The sequence below is a fragment of the Doryrhamphus excisus genome, linkage group LG6, assembly GCF_037039965.1.
Source record: "Doryrhamphus excisus strain RoL-2023G ecotype Guam linkage group LG6, RoL_Dexc_Guam_v1.1, whole genome shotgun sequence".
NCBI classification, from domain to species: domain Eukaryota; kingdom Metazoa; phylum Chordata; class Actinopteri; order Syngnathiformes; family Syngnathidae; genus Doryrhamphus; species Doryrhamphus excisus.
This window is the reverse complement of record NC_136362.1, coordinates 8708509-8729609: the sequence shown is the minus strand read 5'-3', so window position 1 is coordinate 8729609 and position 21101 is coordinate 8708509. Positions and strand designations below refer to the sequence as shown.

Below are 21101 nucleotides of genomic sequence, written 5' to 3'. Positions count from 1 at the left end.
TTTTGGACATGTGGAACTGGGAACTGATTATGTGATGCATTCAATTGTAATCTGATGCATGTTCAAATCAAATAAAAACATTACCATAATCCCATGAGTGGTACAGCAATATAAACATGCGTTTTGGATGGAGTATATTTATGATGATGATGTAGTTTTGGTGCAGATTTTTCAAATGCAAATTAAATGTGATGAGAAAGCAAGTAAATAAGCCAAAAAAGCAGACTTGTTGACGAAAGAGTAGCTTAAATGAAAGGTTTACTTACTCTCCCCGGTGGCTTGCTGACAGCTGGTCAAGAAGCAGCAGGCTGCGGCCAAAACAAAAGCCAAAGTCCGGAGCCACATCACTGACTCGGGCTGAATCACCATCCGCCGCCGCTCCGGGTCCAACTCCCGAGTAAATCCTTCTTGGCGAGGGTGACAGTTGACACACTGGAAGGGGAGGAGGAGGAGGAGGAGGAGGAGGACGGTGGCGGTAGTCTTCAGGAAATTGTTTTGGTTTTGCGGCGAGAGCCAGCAAGTAAACAAAATATAACAACCGACATCCCGGAAGATGGGCGGAGGAACGAGTCCAACGTGTTCACTCGAACTCGAGCTTTGGCTAATGCTAATGCTAACTAGCTAGCTAGCTAGACTGCAGCGGAACGACGGCGGTTCTCAAGCGGATTTACGGGCGTCTTGAAACGGGTCGCGCTATCACACTCACACCGTTGTGTTAACCCGAAAGGTTTTTTTTTAACAAATCCACACTCGAAAGATACTTTTCCACGGAGCGCTAGGTTAAATGTTATTTTGGCTAACACGTCGCTAGCTGTCAAAACTAGCTAGCCCGGTCCCCCCGCCCCCCCTACTCCTCCACACGTACACAAGCTCGCGCCGCGGACACTCACGCCTGATCAAAAAACACCGCATGTGACCCACTCAAAGTTCATTTTTTCACAAAATTGAATTAGTTCTAATTCAGGCGAACATTCACATAAGAGTCCATGCTGCTGGCGTGACGTGAATATCAAATCATCCTCAAGTGTGCAAAAATAAATAAATAACCAAAATATGGCAAAGTGCTTCTTTTCTTTGTAGTTTTTGCAGCTCCGATACGAAATTCGAAATACAAACTGAACTCCAACTCGTCCACTCGATCGCAACAGTACTGCGATTTCCTTCCCAGAGATTTTCCAGCACCACCACGTTGCTTTATTTTCTTGGTTTTGCACTTTCTGTCCGTTTAAATGTGCTGTTGTTGCTTTCTATTCTAATGACAACAAAAGTCCCGGATGTGCTATTATTATTTAGTATACACATTAATGGGAAAAAAATCCTTTTCTTCTTGCACAGACAGAGGTAGATTGTCTCCCAGGCTGCGTTGGATCTCTTTTTCCCAGCCAGTAAACAAACCTGCCAGAGAGCCCAGATGGGCTCCCAGGAAAACGCGGACTGGATTTTCTTGGATCGCTTTTTAGATCAATCACGTGTTGTTATTGGAGGGTTATTACACTGATACACAAATACAAACATACAAAAATGTACCAGAATGAAGCAGAAAAATTGACAACTTCATCGTCATTAATTTTTTTCTTTCTTTTGTGTTTATGTTTTCAAAATAAAGTTGTAAACTTATGAGAAAAAAAAGTCATAAATCTACTAAAGTAAAAGTAAAAAAAAGAAACATTTTTACATTCAGGAGAAAAAACTCCAAAATTTACGATATTTTTTTTTCATTATTTACAATTTTTTTTTAATCATATTATTTCCTGTAAAGTTATGACTTTCTTCTTCATGTCAATTTACAAGAAAAAAAGTCATATTTTTTACGAGAAAAGTCATACATTTCTGACAAAAGTGGTACATTTATAAGCATAAAGCTGTTAATTCGCAAGAAAAATTCCATACATTTACACATGGAAAATTTACAATTTTTGTTGTGAATTCAAGAGTTACACATTTTTCTCATAAATTGACGAAATTTTTTTCAAACTCTTGAATTCACAACAAAAATTGTAAATTTGTAAAAGTTGGCAATTTATGAGAAAAAAAGTCAGAAATTATTTTTTTTCTCGTAAATTTATGAGAAAAAAGTCAGAAATGACCATTTTTTCTCATACATTTATGAGAAAAAATGGTCATTTCTGACTTTGAATTCACAACAAAAATTGTAAATTTGTAAAAGTTGGCAATTTATGAGAAAAAAAGTCAGAAATTGTTTTTTTTCTCATAAATTCATGAGAAATTCACTTTGAAATTACCATTGAAAAGAAGTCGCCATTTTCATAAATTTATGAGGAAAAAAAAATTAATTTCTGACTTTTTTTCTCATAAATTGCCGACTTCTTTTCAGCTTAAATTAAGAGTAACAGCAAAGAGTAAAGTTGTTAATTTGCAAGAAAAAAGTTTACTAAATTTACCAAAGTTGCAATATCACAAGAATAAAGTCTGACATTTCAGAGAAAAAAAACATCAATTTATGAGAAAAAAAACTTGTAAAGGAACAACTTTTTTTCTCATCAATTTCTGCCTTTTTTTCGTAAATTTACCAAAATAAAGTCATTATATTCAGGGAAAAAAAGCCATCAATTTATGAGAAAATTTTAAAATGTAAAATTTTCTCATAATTTATGAGAAAATTTTAAAATGTAAAATTTTCTCATAAATTGCCAACTCTTTGAGTTTAAACACAGAAGAAAAAAGTTGTAATATTGAGAATAAAGTGGTACATTCCTGAGAAAAAAGCTGTAAATTTATGAGAAAATTAGCAACTTTTTTCCCAAGTATAAAGCCATCAATTTACTTGTTAATTTACAAGAAAAAAAGTACATTCACAAGAAAAACTGACAACTTTTGTGTCTGTGTGGCTTGAGCAATGTGATGTAAACAAAGAATCATAGGAGTGTAAAATTGACTATAAGGGTGTTAATTCATGTGTGCAGGTCTCTAATGAGGTTAAAATGCGTATTTCCAGTCCCAATCAAGTTATTTATAAGAATACTCATACAGGGGGTTGAATAAGAGCATATTATGTACACGGAGAAGTCCAAATAACAAGGAAAGGTAGTGTAATGCTGGTGTCTAATTTGGAGCAGATTATCTCACATGATTTGTCTTTGAGGGTCATGAAAGTCAGTCAGGAAGTTGTATGTTTAGACGCCACGCGTCCAAAAACAAAGACCAGCAGCAGGACGTCAATGCGTTCTTTTCCTTGTTTGTTTTCCTGAAGTGATTTCCTCGCCAGAACACGTGCCCGTCGCCCATGCTTTACAACGTCGCACACGGAAACGCCGTCAACACATCGTCAGGCGGGATCGGAGGTGACCCCGGTGACCCTCCCCCACACACACACACACACACACATCGATCCTTCCCAGACATGATGAGCTGATGTCCTCTCCATGACTCCACCCCCCCCCCCCCTTCCCACAAAGACCTGACGCCAGGACAGATATCACATCACATGTTTGGATTTTTTACAATTAATACAATTACTTGAATTAATTATTAATAATAATTAAATAATAATAAAAATAAATAAAAAAATAAAAATAATAATATATACATATAAAATAATATAATATAATAAATAATATAATAATATATAATATAATTTTATAATATAATAAAATATAATTTTAAATAAAAAATAAATATAATTTAATTAAATATTAAAATATATATTAAATAATAAATATTTTTTGGGATTGTTTACAATTAATACAATTACTTAAATTAATTATTAATAATTAAATAATAAATTTAAAAAAATAATATAATATATAAATGTAAAATAAAAATAATATAATAAATAATATATAATATAATAAAGTATAAATAAAAAAATAAAAATTAATTAAATATTAAAATATATATTAAATAATAAATACTTTTATAATTAAATTACAATTAATTAATTAATATTACTAGAACCTTATCTTGGTAAGCACAGAGTGGAACCCCAAAACCTCAACACAATTATCCCCAATGCTAAGTCAGTTAGTCTGTTCCAGGGTCAAACTGTGCCACTCATAAAATATTTTTTTATAATTTTTATTACAATCTGACAGTCATTTATATTCCGTGTTCATATTTTACTCAAATTCCACATCCTGTCTCTATGGTTATCATCACAGTGTGAGATATTGTGTGTTTTTGAGGTTTGATGATGAGGAGGTTAGATGGGAGCCATCAGCAAGGTGGACACGAGGTTCTCCAAAGGCCAAGAATGTTTTTCCAAAGAGCGTCCTTGGAGGAAAGACTCCAGAGATGAGGAGTGCCAGGAAGTCATGTGAGGCTAGCGTATGGATCATGGGAACGCGGCGGCACCGCTGACGGGTTCACACACTCCCGGCCGAGGGGGAGAACAATAAGGTTCAAGCGTGATTCATCCCGGGGTTCTTCCTCCAGGACGGCAGGCTCCACTCGGGCCCGCTTCCCCTTCCGATGCGTGTGAGGCCACCCGGGGCGGAGATGGAGATCCCTTCCTGCGTTGCCAAAGTACAGTACGCTTGATGGATGCCTCGGCGGGGAGGCGGGGCCTCACGTGGACGACCGCTAACCTTTGTCTCGGTCCATGTCACCTTTTCCGCTATTTTTATTTCATGTTGACTGAACTTGGCGGCACGGTGGTCTAGTGGTTCGCGCGCAGACCTCACAGCTAGGAAACCCGAGTTCAATGCCACCCTCAGCTATCTTTGTGTGGAGTTTGCATGTTCTCCCCGTGCATGCGTGGGTTTTCTCCGGGTACTCCGGTTTCCTCCCACATTCCAAAAAACATGCTAGGTTAATTAGCGACTCCAAATTGTCCATAGGTATGAATGTGAGTGTGAATGGTTGTTTGTCTATATGTGCCCTGTGATTGGCTGGCCACCAGTCAAGGGTGTTAAGTTGCTATGTGATGAATTTAGTGCTGTTGGTAGTGACATCATAACAGTAACTGTACACTGGTATATTTGCACATTTACACATTTGGCACCTAGACCTCACAGCTTGGAGACCCGAGTTCAATTCCACCCTCTGCCATCTCTGTGTGGAGTTTGCATGTTCTCCCCGTGCATTTGTGGGATTTCTCCGGGTACTCCGGTTTTCCTCCCACGTTCCAAAAACATGCTAGGTTAATTAGCGACTCCAAATTGTCCATAGGTATGAATGTGAGTGTGAATGGTTGTTTGTCTATATGTGCCCTGTGATTGGCTGGCTACCACCAGTCCAGGGTGTACGCCGCCTCTCGACTGAAGACAGCTGGGATAGGCTCCAGCACCCCCGCGAGGATAAGCGGTAGAAAATAAATGAATGAAAATCATTTGGATTTTTATTTTCATTTATGCATCCATATTTTGTCTTTATATTTTTTCTTTATTTTCTATATTTTTTTATTTTTATTTTTTTCGCAATTATTTATTCTAAAGGATAATTTTTTTTTATTCATGATCAGCTCACCTGTTGTGGGTTCAGGTGAGGTGAGCAAGTGTTAAGACCGGAGTGGAGGCCCCGCAGATTACATATAAGGCTCTTATTATGAATCATGCTAATATTATTATTATTATCCTCGCTAGCCAAGGTTACCACCTGCTGCTCCTCTTGCTTACATCATCACATTATTAAACACACACACACACACACACACAGCATGAGTAGAAGAAACCAACCAATCAGGAGCGAGGTAGCAATACACGTGATGTGGCCCCCGTATGGGTGGATTTGGGTCCGATACCTTGCTGTGCTGTTTCCATGACAACATGTTTGAAATTTATTTTTTAAAATGTGTCCTTTGGTAGAAATAAAATGTTTGTAAAAGGGAACTGCGCTTTTTTTGGGGGGGGGTTCGCAATCTTTTCTGTGCATTCTAGCACAAAAAAACAAGTTAATATAAGCTAGCTAAAAATAGACATAAAATAAATAAAAATGCAAATGTAATTTTACAATAAACCTTTAATAAATAGCTTCATTAGTTTCCCATATTTACATAATAACCACCTTGACTTAACCATGCCATTCTCATTTCTTGGCTAAATTTTAGGCACACAGAGAGAAAGAGGAATGGGGGGGGGGGGGTCGGGGGGTCAGGGGTCCCAGGCCACAAATCATATGGTCCTAATGAAAACAACTAAACAGGAGGTGCCGCCCCTCGCCCTCCCCCCCCCTTTCCTGTTTGACGTCCACCATGACCTGTGCAATCGTCATCAGAAAACACGGGTGGAACCCCAGAAGGGGGGGGCGGGGCCCGTCACAGGTTTGGTCCTGTTTGTCATCAACATGACAAAGTGATACTGAAGGGAAAAAAAACTTTAGGTGCCGGCAGAGAGTGAAATGCTTGTTGAGTGTGAAAGGGGATGGACGTGGGCGTTCTTAAAAAGAAAAGATGATTTAAAAAAAAAAAAAAAAGGCTATACATATTTATATAGAAATATATATAGATATATATATATAAAAAAAAGACAGCATTCAATCTGCAACCCAAGAGATGGAGACAAAAAGACTGGAAACACAAAAGAAATACTACATTGGCACAGATGTGTTTTTACAGTGATGTTGGCTAACGTGGCTAACCGTGTGTACGCTGAAATGCACTTGAGACGTCCAAGATGTGTATGTGTGTGGGGGGGGTCCGGGGTGGGGGGTCGGGGGGCGACCAGTGCAGCTGTACTTGATATGACAGTATAGCACTGTAGCGTATAGCCGCAGCTTATTTAGCACCACAGGATCCACTTCATTCATTCTTCCGCCGCAAACATCAATCACCATGGCGACACGGCGTCATTAGGACAACACGGGGGGGGGGGGATTGGGGAGCGACGGCGCCAGATTACAGAGGCCGTCATGCCGGTTGCGTGATATGCGTGGATATGTGGCGTTCTGCGCTCCTACTTCCATATCGGGTCGCTTCCAAGGCAACGGTTGATTGTGATTGGTGGGATGGAGAAAGCAAAAAAAAAAAGGAAGAGGGGGGGGGGTTAAATCTCAATGCTGATAAGTGGTCTGCTTTTTGAGTTTCCGCCACAAAAGGGGAGTTTTCCGGGGGAGGGGGGGCGTGGCCCAGCGACAGCCCAAACAGGAGAAAGTGGACACGCCTTCTTCTTCTTCTTCTTCTTCAACAGTCCTGCTTGTGCTGCACGAAAACAAGTCTTATATGAAAGTGTATCGTTGGGGTGGACGGTGAGGGGGGGGGAGGGTGCCCCCGCCCCCCCGCCGCCGCCGCCACCCCCAGGCTGCGGAGGTTATACGCTGCTGTCCTCCAGCAGCGGCTGCTTGCCCTCGGCGCCGCTGCCCTGCGGGCTGTGGGAGTGGCTCTGCGCCCCGTTGCTGTGCTTCTTGTAGGCGCCGGGCCGCGCGCCGGGCCCCGTGTGCTCGGGGATGAAGAGCGCCACCAGCAGGGAGAGCAGCACCGAGCAGGCGCCGAAGAGGAAGGGGGGTCCGGGGATGATGGCGCTCTGGAGGGGGGGCGACAAGGGGAAGCGTACAGCACGTGCACGTGTTACTCTGAATGCTCTCCTGGGCCCACGGAAGGGGGGCGGAAGCACTTTGAGTATTTGATAGCATTAACTCATTCAATACCAAAGACCGTCATGCACACATTAGCGACAAATGTGAAAACTATAAATAGCTCATTGTCTTATATTTATAAATAAATAGTTCTTTTCAAGACCAGAGTTCAATTCCGCCCTCGGCCATCTCTGTGTGGAATTTGCATGTTCTCCCCGTGCATCCGTGGTTTTTCTCCGGGTACTCCGGTTTCCTCCCACATTCCAAAAACATGCTAGGTTAATTAGCGACTCCAAATTGTCTATAGGTATGAATGTGAGTGTGAATGGTTGTTTGTCTATATGTGCCCTGTGATTGGCTGGCCACCAGTCCGGGGTGTACCCCGCCTCTCACCCGAAGACATCTGGAATAGGCTCCAGCACCCCCTGCAACCCTTGTGAGGATTAGTGGTAGAAAATGAATGAATGAGTTCTCCTCCTATTTTGTGTGGAAGTGGTAACTTTTTGGCTTCTTATTTTGTCTTTCCCCACCCCTGGCCATCTTAGTATGGAGGTTGCATGTTCTCCCCGTGGATGCATGGGTTTTCTCCGGGTACTCCGGTTTCCTCCCACATTCCAAAAAACATGCTAGGTTAATTAGCGACTCCAAATTGTCCATAGGTATGAATGTGAGTGTGAATGGTTGTTTGTCTATATGTGCCCTGTGATTGGCTGGCCACCAGTCCAGGGTGTACCCCGCCTCTCACACGAAGTCAGCTGGGATAGGCTCCAGCACCCCCTTATGAGGATAAGCGGTAGAAAATGAATGAATGGTTCTTTTCATGCTTCAATTTGCCTCTCTGCAGAAAAAGCTAATTTTCTCAGTTTTTTGGTGTTTTGGCTGAGATCACCGCATGTTCTAATGGCCATTTATAAAGACTACAAAAGGCTAAAAACAAACTGCTATTTTTCTGATGGAAGAGGAGAATCAGTTTCTTTACATGGTTTCAATGTTTATGTAGCCTGGCAGTATGGAGCTCTCCTCTCCAAAATGGCTGGCAGTCAAGGAGTTAACGTTTTCAGTCCAACATAGTAGCTTGATCATTAATTTTGATTAAATGAGGTAACACGGTACATGTTTAGATATTTGAGCTGTCACAAAAGCATTAAATATGGTGAAAGTTGTGCTTGAAATGTATCATTTGGCAAAAAGCTGATAGTCGGGAACTGATATTTCCCTGAAAGTTGTTTCCCTATGTTCTACTGTTTATTACGAAAGAACGCAAAACATAGAACACAATATTCTGTGTGCCTTGAAATCAGTCAAAATGGCCGAATGAGTTACTTTGGAGATGTATATGATGTTTCATGCTAGCTAGCCCTTGCGCCTACAAGTCTGCTTTCAGACTTAAACGGCCACCCGTCCCACGCTCACCTCATCTGTCGGGTTGGACATGTTGGATTTGCCGCCTTTCTCCGAGCCGTCCGCGTCGGTCAGCTCCACGTGGAAAAGGTAGAAGACAAAGCCGTAGAGCGCCGGGCCCAAACCGTTACAGAGACCTCGGATGCCCGTGATCATGCCCTGGACCACACCTGCAGGGCGGCCGCACATTGGGGTCAAAAGGTTGCATGTCCTGCGGGTGGACGGTTTTTTGTTGGTGTGTAGTTTTGCGGCGACGCCTCACCTTGTTGGTCGGGGTCGGCGTTGCGGGACACAATGGCGCTGATGGCCGGGAATGTGATGCTGGACATGGCCGCCACGGCTCCGGCGGCCCACATCATCCTGTAACAGCAGAAAAGTCAGTGAAGTGGTCACTTGACTTGGTAACAAACAGGAAATCATCATTCTATTACAATAAATAAAGATGAATAAAGTATCTGTTTAAAAAAAATTAAACTTAAAGAAATACTTTTAAAATACTCTAATATTCTAAAATATTAGAATATTTTTCTTATATTTTAGAATATTTTTCCCCCCAAAATAAATTCATTATAAAAAAAAAAAACAATGGCAACTGGCCTTTGTATTAGCTAACAGAGGCAAGTTATGCAATGCTGCCCCCTAGCGGTGAGAAATTGCACTACAACAACATTCGGAGGAATACAGAATAAATTTGCTTCACACTGTGTTGAATTTTACTATTCGGACTACCCAGAAGTACATGAATCAAGTCAGCATGTAGTATTTGTACTACTAAGGAGCTACTAAGAAAAAAAAAAAAAAAAAAAGAGTAGGATGTTACTGACCAGGGCTGTGAGCCGAAGCCGTACCAGGCCAGCTGGAGGATCTGGAAGCCCAGGCCTAAGAGGATGGTGTTCTTATTCCCGATGGAACGCATCAGGACACCCAGAACCACCGTCTGAGGCAAAAAAAAAAAAAAAAAAAACACGTTATGTGGTATAAGCACCTTGTTATGTAGTATATGTGCCATGTTGTGTGGTATAAGTACAATGTACCATGTGACATGACACAAGCGCCGTAAGTACCTGAGCCAATATGGAGAGGATCCCCACCACAGCGATAAAGGCGGCCACCGTCGCTGATGAAAAGCCGATGACCTGAAGAACATTTGGATGTTGAGTTTGGTACTAGAAGCATCACCAGGAAGACCAGCTTGTCCTACGTCTTATTTAGGTCATAAACACCATCATAGACATTTAGTATTTTGCACCAAGGCGCCAGGCCCTAAAACGGACTAAAGGGAAAGTGACTTGTCCAACTGGTTTATCTGACGGTGTTGACATAAACTAAAAGCACTTCAAACCAACATCCTTGGCTAAAGTTGCTATTATTTACACACAGGTGTCACGCCCAACGGCGTCAACAAGACTACTACAAGGAAATATTCAGTAGCTGTTCAAGCTGTGGTGGTGGGCTGCACACCCCTTGTTATTATGGCCCATACTTCTTTTCATTCATTCATTTTCTACCGCTTTTTCCTCACGAGGGTCTCGGGGGTGCTGGAGCCTATCCCAGCTGTCTTCAGGCAAGAGGCGGGGTACACCCTGGACTGGTGGCCAGCCAATCACAGGGCACATATAGACAAACAACCATTCACACTCACATTCATACCTATGGACAATTTGGAGTCGCTAATTAACCTAGCATGTTTTTGGAATGTGGGAGGAAAACCGGAGTACCCGGAGAAAACTGGGGAGAACATGCAAACTCCAAAGAGATGCGGAATCAAACTCGGGTCTCCTAGCCACTCGTCCACCAAGCAAAAACACGGAGAAAACCCACACATGCACGGGGAGAACATGCAAACTCCACACAGAGATGGCCGAGGGTGGAATTGAAAACTGGTCTCCTCGCTGTGAGGTCTGCGCGCTAACCACTCGACCGCCGTGCAGCCCATTTCACAAACAATTTTTTCCATTTCACAAAGCATTAAAATGATTTCCAAAGAAGGATGTACATTTTTGCATAGAGGCCTACTATCAACAACTGTCAGTCCTCTGCATCAATCTCCTGCTATGGCTGCTAATCCAAGTTCATCATTTTATAACGCTAATAGATGATTAGAAAAGCCATCTAAAAATCCAAACTAAAATCTCTTACCATGCTGTTAACTACTCCCTTTAGAGAGCAGCACAAACTGGGTCTAACAAGGACAGAAAAACGCTGCACAACTGTGTAGTTTAAGACCTGGCAGCTGCACTAAATAACAGCCGTCAAAACTTATTTTATTATTTTTGAAGCTTAATTGTGATGGTGCTTTTATTGGGGGGGGGGGGCTCTGCGTCACCCTGGTGTGTGACTTGTGCGTTGTATCTGATGGTGTTACCTGTCTGAGGTACAGGAAGAAGCTGGAGTACTGGCCCGCCTCGGGCAGGTAGGACAGAAAGACCGTGATACAGATGAGCAGCACCGTGGAGTCCTGGCCCACTTTGCGTAGAGACTGCAAGGCAATACAAAAATAATAATAATAATAATAATAATAATTCATTCCTGCTAGGGATGCTCCCATCAAGGCTTTATGCTGCCCTTCCCCCGATACTGATCACGTGGACTGACTTAACAGCAACAGCTAGGCAAAACGTGTAAACAAAAGTAAGAAAAGGCTAACAGCAACAGGTCTGATGGAGTGATCCAACATGCTGGCATGGATTGGTATAGTCTGGGCCAAGCTGTCCAACACTAGTTAGGGTTCTCGTGGGTCAATGCGGGTGTTGAACCAGCACACGTGCAGGGTTTTTTGTGCTCATCGGATAATGACTAGCTTTCATCGGTACAGTTGGTTGTCCTAGCAACCGTTTTATCGATGCCGATGACATTCCAAGCATAACACGGGGCTGACTCACGGCGAAAGGATCGGCTTGTTCCCAGGAAATGGGCGCTCCCCACGACGCCGGCCTCATCTTCTCGGGCAGAGACTCGGGCACGGCCACCAGGATGAAGCAGATGTCCAGCAGCGCGATGGCGGTGGCCAGGATCACCACCAAGGTGTCGCCGTAGGCCTCCGACAGGTAGGCCCCGATGGCCGGGCTGGTGACCAGGCTGGCGGCAAAGGTGGCCGACACCTAATTGGGGGAGGGAGTGGCGGCGTGACAGACTCATTATCATCAGGGTAAACCTGTTTGGATGGTTTCTTCCACTTGTGCTTTTTGGAAATGACTGGGAATTCTTCCTTACCAAACCGTAAGCCGTGCTCCTCTCGTGCTCCTGCGTGATGTCAGCCACGTACGCAAAAATGACGGAGAACGTGACGGCGAACACGCCCGACATGGAGATGACGGCAAAGTACCACCTGAAGGAGGGGACGCAGGCAGGTGAGGGCCCACAAAAGGCAGAGCTGAAATCTGAAAGGCACGGCACTGTCGTCACTCACCACGGGCTGATCTTCATCAGCGGAATGGGCGCGCATGTGAAGAAGACCGTTAGCAGCAGGAAGGACTTGCGCCCCCATACGTCCGACAAGGCTCCGATGAGGGGGGCGCTGAGAAATGACAGGAGACCCTGGAGGACAAGACAACGATGGAGAATGCGAACATCACCAAACGTGATTCGGTTTGCACGTTAAAGGGAAATTTTAAAGGCATGCAATTGTATATAGTTGCTGTTATATTTGTTATTGTCATGTAAAACAACCATTTCAGATTACAATTGAATGCATCACATAATCAGTTCACAGTTCCACATGTCCAAAAGGAGTAGGAAGAAGCAAAGCTTATTAAATCCTACCCCTCCATCTGGTACTTTTACAATCAGTAACTGTTACATTTGTTCACTTCCTGCCTTTCTAATATAATTTAGGTTATTTTTATTCTATTTTTTTAATTTAATAAAAAAATAGTTTTTCATTTTTTGTAATTATTTTGTTTTTAATTTTTAATGGTTTTATTTGATTTGAACATGCATCAGATTACAATTGAATGCATCACATAATCAGTTCACAGTTCCACATGTCCAAAAGGAGTAGGAAGAAGCAAAGCTTATTAAATCCTACCCCTCCATCTGGTACTTTTACAATCAGTAACTGTTACATTTGGTCACTTCCTGCTTTCTGTAATACAATTTAGGTTTTTTTTTGTAGTAAATTTATTACATTATTCTCGTACGTTTATGACTTTTTGTTATACATTTGACTTTATTCTCATAAATTTACGTCTTCATTCTACAAATTTATTATTATTTTTTTTATTATATTTTTTTTCCTCACCGATTTTCTTTTTTTTCTCGGAAATCTATGCATTTATCTCAGATGTACACTACCGCTCAAAAGTTTGGGATCACTTGCAAATTTATTGTTCATTTGTTCACTTCCTGCTTTCCATAATACAGTTTAAGGTTTTTGTTTTTTTGTTTTTTTTTTAATAATGCACCTCGTACCGAAGTACAAGTAGAGGTGATATGACCATATAATGACATAATGGGTTCCATAGCAATATGTAGTATATATGACTACATTTGTCTCAAACTTTTTTAAAAAAAGCTATTTTTCTCTCTTTTTTGCTTAAATCTATGATCTACCGATGATTACTACAGAACAGAAAAAAAGTAGCAACAAACTTATTTTCTGATGTTGGTAGGTTCCGTATTCATATGCTGTATCCCTAAAGCCCAATATTATATCTGCCTCGCTGGGCTGGGATTGAACGGGTTCAGGAATTTTGGGGAAAAAAAACATGACATAGTGAGGGCGCTATGTTGGAACGACGATGAAGCGTGGGGGACGAGTGTACAGCTGAAAAACGAGAAAGATGTTGCGTGTTGCCTACCTTGACGCCGTGGATGAGGCCATTCATCAGGAACGTATGATGGGGGAACGTCTGGTGCAATACCTGCACAACGAACAGATAAATCACACCATTTCATTCCATAAAGCAAGCTACACGTGTTGTTGCATTGCTACGCACAAACGCAATCATGTTAGCTATGCAGGAAACGAGAGAGGAATGGACTCAAGAGAGGGTGCGGAGAGGGGGGAAAAAAAAAATCAATGGAGGGTAAATGTTGGTTGGTCCACCGGTGTCATTCAATGTGCTTCACCTCTTCTCTTCTTGGAACTCCTAATCATGTCTGTCAAGTTTGGGATGAAATATGAAAATGAAAACGAAACGAATAAAGTCGGCTGCAACAGGATGTGGCTAAGAAGGCCCTCCGCTCCCCGGAGGCTCCTCTGCCTAAGTGGATTCTGTTGCTGCTGGATACTAATGAAGCAGAAAGCATCCCTTTGCATCCACGCACCATGCCCTGATTGGTCCACAGGAAAAACATTACCACCCCCCCCCAAGGGAAGGCGAGGGGAACAAATACCTGAGCTCTGATGCAACTAACTGAAGAGAGAGCAGCCCCATCTTTTTCGCTGGAAGGCATGCACAAACATGTCTGCAGGTCTTGTGTCTTGCCGATACGCAGGTGTTATGCTAGCATCCTTTACAGAAGTTTGGGAAGACTTCACAATGCATGGATTATTCCACTTTGGGAATAATAAGTTTATTGGGTGAGCACAAGCTATGCAATTGGCATCAAAACACAAACAAGTGCAGGCACTGCTATTTTATTGGCTATTTTATTGATTTCAATACCTCTATCCATTCTGGGGGCGTTCTGGAAGCATTGTTAGCATGCTAATGTTAGCATATTAACATTTCGTTTTTGCTATTTTCTTGGGTAGCCACATATATTGTAACACTTACTACGACCATGCTGGTTGTTAGCATGCTAACATTAGCATGTTAACATAGCTAGCATGCACATAAAAGCAGTTTATGATTTTCATGCATATGAACTTAGTGCTTTCATGCTACGTGTTGGCATTCTAACATTAGCCTTAACATTTTCGGAAGTAGACACTCCTATTTAGCTAGGTGTTAGCATGTTGGCATTCTTTCAGTCATTCAAACCTCATCGATGGTATGTTTTCATAAATTCATTCATTCATTTTCTACCACTTTTTCCTCACGAGGGTCACAGGGGCGCTGGAGCCTATCCCAGCTGTCTTCGGGCACCCTGGACTGGTGGCCAGCCAATCACAGGGCGCATATAGACAAACAACCATTCACACTCACATTCATACCTATGGACAATTTGGAGTCGCCAATTCACCTAGCATGTTTTTGGAATGTTGGAGGAAACCCACGCATGCACGGGGAGAACATGCAAACTCCACACAGAGATGGCTGAGGGTGGAATTGAACCCTGGTCTCCTAACCACTCGACCGCCGTGCCACCCGTTTTCATAAATATGTAGTTAAAATAAATGTAGAACTAATACTTATGGTGTAAATCACAATGGGGGGGGCGTCTCTGTGCTTTTCCAGTTTGATATATTAACATTTTCTATAAATGAATGACCCTTTTGCATACGCCTGCATATACTATAATTAAGATATAGATACTTAATTGATCTCCAAGCTTTAAAAATGAAAAGCGCATGAGAAAAACTTACCGTGAGCATGGGGGTGGTGAGCAGACCCCACGCAAAAAACTCCAGGAAGATGACCACCACGGCATGGTAAACACTGGGCTCACCGATTCCCTGAGGCTGCACACAACAGACACAATAAACATGCTCATTTCACAATTCTGACTCATTATTATTGTATGACGGGCTCAATAAGTCACTAAACACAATTCTAGTTATTCAAAGTTTTTTTTTAAACTTACTCCTTATTAGTCCAATGTAATACATTGTCATAAATGAGGAAGTAAAAGCGGCGAGGCAGAGAATGTGGCGCCAACAACTCCACCATTGTGTCCCGCCTGCCACAGTCAAACCGCATCAGCCTCCTGATTACGCACCATGCAGCAACCTCATTCTCATCTACCTTTCACTGGCGTGCGGCTTACAATGGAGGTCGGTTGTATGGGTGGGGATAACAATAATTGCAAGCGAGGGCCCCCACTGGAAGCCCGACACACATATAACTCATTGGCAGTGAATATAAGTGTTCGTAGTTCTAGTTCATCTTTCTTCCAGTAGACAAACATAAGACAAACCATTCCTAAGACAACAGCGTTTGTTTATATTAGAGTTTTCTGCAGTCATAATAATCAATAATTCAATTAACCGCACAATAAATAAAAACAAACTCCACCATTTTGCATTGATTTTTGTAGAAACATGGTTATGGGAAAATTTGCTTTGGTTAGAGTCTGTTTTGGTTTAAGTCCGACCTTTCCAAGTATGGTTTAATGACATTATCCAAGGCTCCGCTGTACTTATCTAACGTGCCGTTTCTGTTTACGCCTGCATATCGGTGTTTGTACATAAATTCACGTATTTGCGGCCGGCCTTCAAGTTAGATTTGGCGCTGCCTGTTTAATTGTGTGTTACAAGTAAAAAAAACAAGTCAATCAAGCCATGTTTGGTTATTAAATCAGGTTTAAGAACATTAAGTTGTAAGTATTATGCACATTTTCCATTACATCTGCAAATATGGCACTCATATCGCAATATCCATGCCACTGTCACCTGCATACAGGATACAATTCCATACATGATCAGCCAATTAAGACATGGGATACTAGCAGGTTAATTTAAAGGCAATACTACTCCTACTATGATGCATGGAGGTGAAACTGAAACATAAGTTTTGCACATTGAAAGCCTTCCACATCAACTATACTGTAAATAAGTTCCAGACATGATCAGCCAATTAAGACATGGGATACTACCAGGTTAATTTAAAGGCAATACTACTCCACTATAATGCATGCAGGTGAAAGTGAAACATAAGTTTTGCACATTGAAAGCCTTCCACATCAACTATACTGTAAATAAGTTCCAGACATGATCAGCCAATTAAGACATGGGATACTACCAGGTTAATTTAAAAGGCAATACTACTCCACTATAATGCATGCAGGTGAAAGTGAAACATAAGTTTTGCACATTGAAAGCCTTCCACATCAACTATACTGTAAATAAGTTAGTTATGGTTGGATTCCTGCAATAAACATACACTTGTGAAAAGTGTAAATACTTTCTTGGTTACCTTACGTCGTCTCTTCAGCTGTAATTTAGGGAGTTGCAAAGCTGCTACCGGAAAGCTTCGCGTAGACATGACTTGTTTTGACAGCAACTACGCTAAGCTAACGCGCTAACATCAAAACAGCTCCATTGTCACAGTCAGTTGACTCGTCGGCTAGTACCCTTTTTTTGGTCCCCAAAAAAAACAAGCACTAATGTCACCATTTTTGTTAATGCGTATGTATAAATCGGTTAAAAATATGTAACATGGAAGTCGGCGATGTGCTTGCTAGCTCCATAGCCGGCTAACGTAAACTGGGCGCCTGTGTCTTTGCCCATCACTCACTTTTGGCTACCGTTGGCTAAACCCGAGCTAAACATTAACCACAAAGGGGTTAATGTGCGTTTCGAAAGCCGCAGCGGCGTGTGTGTGGAGCGTTGTATTATTTAGGAAAACAACCTTAGCAGAGATGACGTGTAAACCAGTGACCAACCTAGCATAGCAAGGCCGCTAAAACCATTAGCCGCCTAGCTAGTTGCATCCAGCGACAAGCTAGCGGTAACATTATTATGCAAGTGTACAAAAACAAAATGGACTGCTTAAAAAAAGCACGCCCAACCACCTCAAACCCAACGACTTTACGGCACGACATATATTTTTCTCAACGAAGTTACCCAAGATAAATAAATATTTAACTCACACTTCCTCCATCTTTTATTATAATTTTCTTGGCCAGAAGAATGCTGCGGTTCAGCCGCTTCTTCTTCTTTTTCTCCCCCGTCATTGTTAACTTATGTCCATTCTTGAGCGTCAGAGGGTCATGGCGCCGCCTAACAAAGGTAAAACAATTACAAATGTCGACTGTTCATCTAATAACATTCGTCGACAGGTAGCATCAGGCTGAACCAACTGCGGATGATGATTTCTCATCTCCACCTCGCTTCAAGCCCTCTTCTTCCGGAAGCAAACACAGCTCCGCCCCTCGCAATACAAAGAAAGACTGACGATTGGTTGCCCGCAGAAAGACGGCTTTTGATTGGTTCAAAGGAAGTCCGCCGCTCAGGCATTGGTAGTTTTACCACACAGCGCGCGGCGGCAAGTGACAAGGCGGAAATGACATAATAGCAAGTCGTGTTTGTTAGCGAAAATTAACAAACAGCCGTTAAAACCCTTTTTTGTCTTTGATATGCTAAAGAATACGTGTCAAAAGACGTTCAAAGTCACTTTATGGTGATTTACAAACAATAAACTCAAAAGTTATTGCATATCTTCAATTGACTAAAAATGGTGAAAAACTGTGTATTGTAAAAGTACCAGATTTCACTCTAACCAGCAAACTAACACCCATAATTGGTAACCATATTAATATTTATTGAGATGCACATGTACATGCATGGGGTGGAGGCACATGAACACCCACATAGTCAACATTTTAGTAACCAAACAAGGAAACGTACGTCAGTCTAAAAAAAATAACAATAGTATCAGTCATAGCAGAGATACAACTGCACATAGAACAGTGTTTTTCTACAGTAATCAGCCTTTTTTGTCCATATTCGTACCGTAGTGGCTGTCAATGTTTTTTTTAAAGTTCATTCAGGTACCTTAATTAAAAAAAAATTATGTACAGTATTGAAATACTAGTAAAGTCACATGGCGACAAAGTGGTACTGTTATTAGTGTGTCCGCTATTAAATACACTGTCCTTTCTTTCCACAGCAGCACCGACAAGATGGTAAAAGCCACCCCGTCGCCGCCAATGGTGACACATGGAGGCGTTAACTGGCCTCCTCTTCCTCCTCATCATCATCATCAATGTAAGGAATTTCCAGGTTGTCAAAACTCCCGCTGAAAGTGTTTGTGTTGACGGCAGACGGGTGCGTGGCGTCCTCCCGGCTAGCCTCGAAGCTCTCTGGTTGGACGACATTCGGTTCCGTCGGTTTGTACCGACTTGGCACCTTTGCTGTAGTCACACACACACGTAAGTCACATGACTTGATTGTTTTACTTCATGGAACAACATGTCATACAAATATAGGTCATGCAAAGTCATGCTCGTGCACGAGTGTGCCCATGCAGAGGAAGAAGCAGTTCACCTCAAGCCTAACCCAGAGGAAGGTTGGAACACCTTACCTCCTTACTGACCTTCCGAGTCCAGACTGCCCAGACGCTCGTCCAGACTCTCCGTGCTCATGGATGACGAAGAGTCCAGGATTTCGTTGTCAGAGTTCTCCTGTTCCAAATCGGGTAGCCTACACGCCAGGTCCAGCCTGCGGAGATGGTGGACTCTTTATGAAAACATCATAAACGCCGCACCTCAACATAGGTCGAAAGCTTTTTCTCTTACTTTTCTTGCTTGATGGACCTTATTCTCTCTATCAGAGTCCTCTCGTCGGAATCTGTCTGGTCCGGAACGTTCAGCTCAGAGGGTTTTTCCACAATCTGCAGAGATCAGAGAAGCAAACATGTCATGAAAATGGTAATATGCCAACATTAGCATGCTAACAATGCTAGCTGGGATGGGCTCCAGCACCCCCCTGCGACCCTCGTGAGAAAAAAGTGGTAGAAAATGAATGAATTTATGAAAACATACCATGGATGAGGTTTGAATGACTGAAAGAATGCTAACATGCTAACACCTAGCTTAATAGGCGTGTCCCCCTCAGAAAATGTTAGCATGCTAATGTTAGAATGCCAACACGTAGCATGATAGCACGAAGTTCAAATGTATGGAAATCATAAACTGCTTTTATGCGCATGCTAGCAATGTTAACATGCTAATGTTAGCATGCTAACAACTAGCATGGCCGTAATAAGTGTTACTATATATGTGGCTACCCAAGAAAATAGCAAAAAAAATGTTAATATGCTAACATTAGCATGCTAACAATGCTAGCTGGGATGGGCTCCAGCACCCCCCCGCGACCCTCATGAGGAAAAGGTGGTAGAAAATGAATGAATTTATGAAAACATACCATGGATGAGGTTTGAATGACTGAAAGAATGCTAACATGCTAACACCTAGCTTAATAGGCGTGTCACCCTCCGAAAATGTTAGCATGCTAATGTTAGAATGCCAACACATAGCATGATAGCACGAAGTTCAAATGTATGGAAATCATAAACTGCTTTTATGCGCATGCTAGCAATGTTAACATGCTAATGTTAGCATGCTACAACTAGCATGGCCGTAGTAAGTGTTACTATATATGTGGCTACCCAAGAAAATAGCAAAAAAAAATGTTAATATGCTAACATTAGTATGCTAACAATGCTAGCTGGGATGGGCTCCAGCACCCCCCGCGACCCTCGTGAGGAAAAAGTGATAGAAAATGAATGAATCTATGAAAACATACCATGGATGAGGTTTGAATGACTGAAAGAATGCTAACATGCTAACACCTAGCTTAATAGGCGTGTCACCCTCCGAAAATGTTAGCATGCTAATGTTAGAATGCCAACACGTAGCATGATAGCACGAAGTTCAAATGTATGGAAATCATAAACTGGTTTTATGCGCATGCTAGCAATGTTAACATGCTAATGTTAGCATGCTACAACTAGCATGGCCGTAGTAAGTGTTACTATATATGTGGCTACCCAAGAAAATAGCAAAAAAAAATGTTAATATGCTAACATTAGTATGCTAACAATGCTAGCTGGGATGGGCTCCAGCACCCCCCTGCGACCCTCGTGAGAAAAAAGTGGTAGAAAATGAATGAATTTATGAAAACATACCATGGATGAGGTTTGAATGACTGAAAGAATGCTAACATGCTAACACCTAGCTTAATAGGCGTGTCTACCTCCGAAAATGTTAGCATGCTAATGTTAGAATGCCAACACGTAGCATGATAGCACGAAGTTCATATGTAGGGAAATCATAAACTGCTTTTATGCCCATGCTAGCAATGTTAACATGCTAATGTTAGCATGCTAACAACTAGCATGGCCGTAGTAAGTGTTACTATATATGTGGCTACCCAAGAAAATAGCAAAAAAAATGTTAATATGCTAACATTAGTATGCTAACAATGCTAGCTGGGATGGGCTCCAGCACCCCCCGCGACCCTCGTGAGGAAAAAGTGATAGAAAATGAATGAATCTATGAAAACATACCATGGATGAGGTTTGAATGACTGAAAGAATGCTAACATGCTAACACCTAGCTTAATAGGCGTGTCTACCTCCGAAAATGTTAGCATGCTAATGTTAGAATGCCAACACGTAGCATGA

The 21101-nt window shown here is 42.0% G+C and overlaps 3 protein-coding genes across 6 annotated transcripts in view; all 3 read right to left on the bottom strand.

The window, feature by feature from the left end:
- The window catches only part of insra (insulin receptor a), a 59708-nt gene extending 58308 nt beyond the window's left edge, over positions 1-1400 (bottom strand). Inside the window, exon 1 of the mRNA XM_058069135.2 lies at positions 267-1400. Within this exon, the coding sequence (XP_057925118.2) occupies positions 267-369 (103 nt within the window). The 5' untranslated portion in view covers positions 370-1400. The remainder of the gene's footprint in view (positions 1-266) is intronic.
- A 2673-nt stretch (positions 1401-4073) lies between these two features.
- slc71a1-2 (solute carrier family 71 member 1-2) lies at positions 4074-17830 on the bottom strand. The gene is made up of 12 exons (XM_058068659.2): positions 17566-17830; positions 15341-15436; positions 13668-13730; positions 12278-12405; positions 12082-12196; positions 11751-11969; positions 11234-11347; positions 9933-10004; positions 9693-9805; positions 9131-9228; positions 8881-9038; positions 4074-7415 (listed from the first exon to the last, which is right to left on the bottom strand). Exons 1-12 carry the CDS (start codon positions 17647-17649, stop codon positions 7203-7205), a joined length of 1473 nt encoding a protein of 490 aa, XP_057924642.1. The 5' UTR covers positions 17650-17830; the 3' UTR covers positions 4074-7202.
- A 385-nt stretch (positions 17831-18215) lies between these two features.
- LOC131125296 (unconventional myosin-IXb) overlaps positions 18216-21101 on the bottom strand; it is a 38911-nt gene continuing 36025 nt past the window's right edge. For 3 of the 4 annotated variants that reach the window (XM_058066711.2, XM_078791356.1, XM_078791354.1), the window contains 3 exons: positions 19213-19307; positions 19011-19135; positions 18216-18828 (listed from right to left, as the gene is read on the bottom strand). In XM_058066711.2, coding sequence (XP_057922694.2) covers positions 18644-18828; positions 19011-19135; positions 19213-19307 — 405 coding nt within the window. In that variant the 3' untranslated portion in view covers positions 18216-18643. Of the gene's footprint in view, positions 18829-18998; positions 19136-19212; positions 19308-21101 lie in introns of all 4 variants that reach the window. The other variant, XM_078791355.1, reaches the window with a different exon arrangement.

What these genes read in the sequence shown, in the direction of transcription:
- slc71a1-2 (XM_058068659.2), bottom strand. Translation starts at nt 17,649, where the DNA reads ATGACGGGGGAGAAAAAGAAGAAGAAGCGGCTGAACCGCAGCATTCTT. An exon ending in GGAGCACGGCTTACGGTTTG is followed by an intron (nt 11,970 to 12,081) that starts GTAAGGAAGAAT and finishes TCCCCCAATTAG; the next exon opens with GTGTCGGCCACCTTTGCCGC. An exon ending in TCTTCCTGTACCTCAGACAG is followed by an intron (nt 10,005 to 11,233) that starts GTAACACCATCA and finishes AATGTTCTTCAG; the next exon opens with GTCATCGGCTTTTCATCAGC.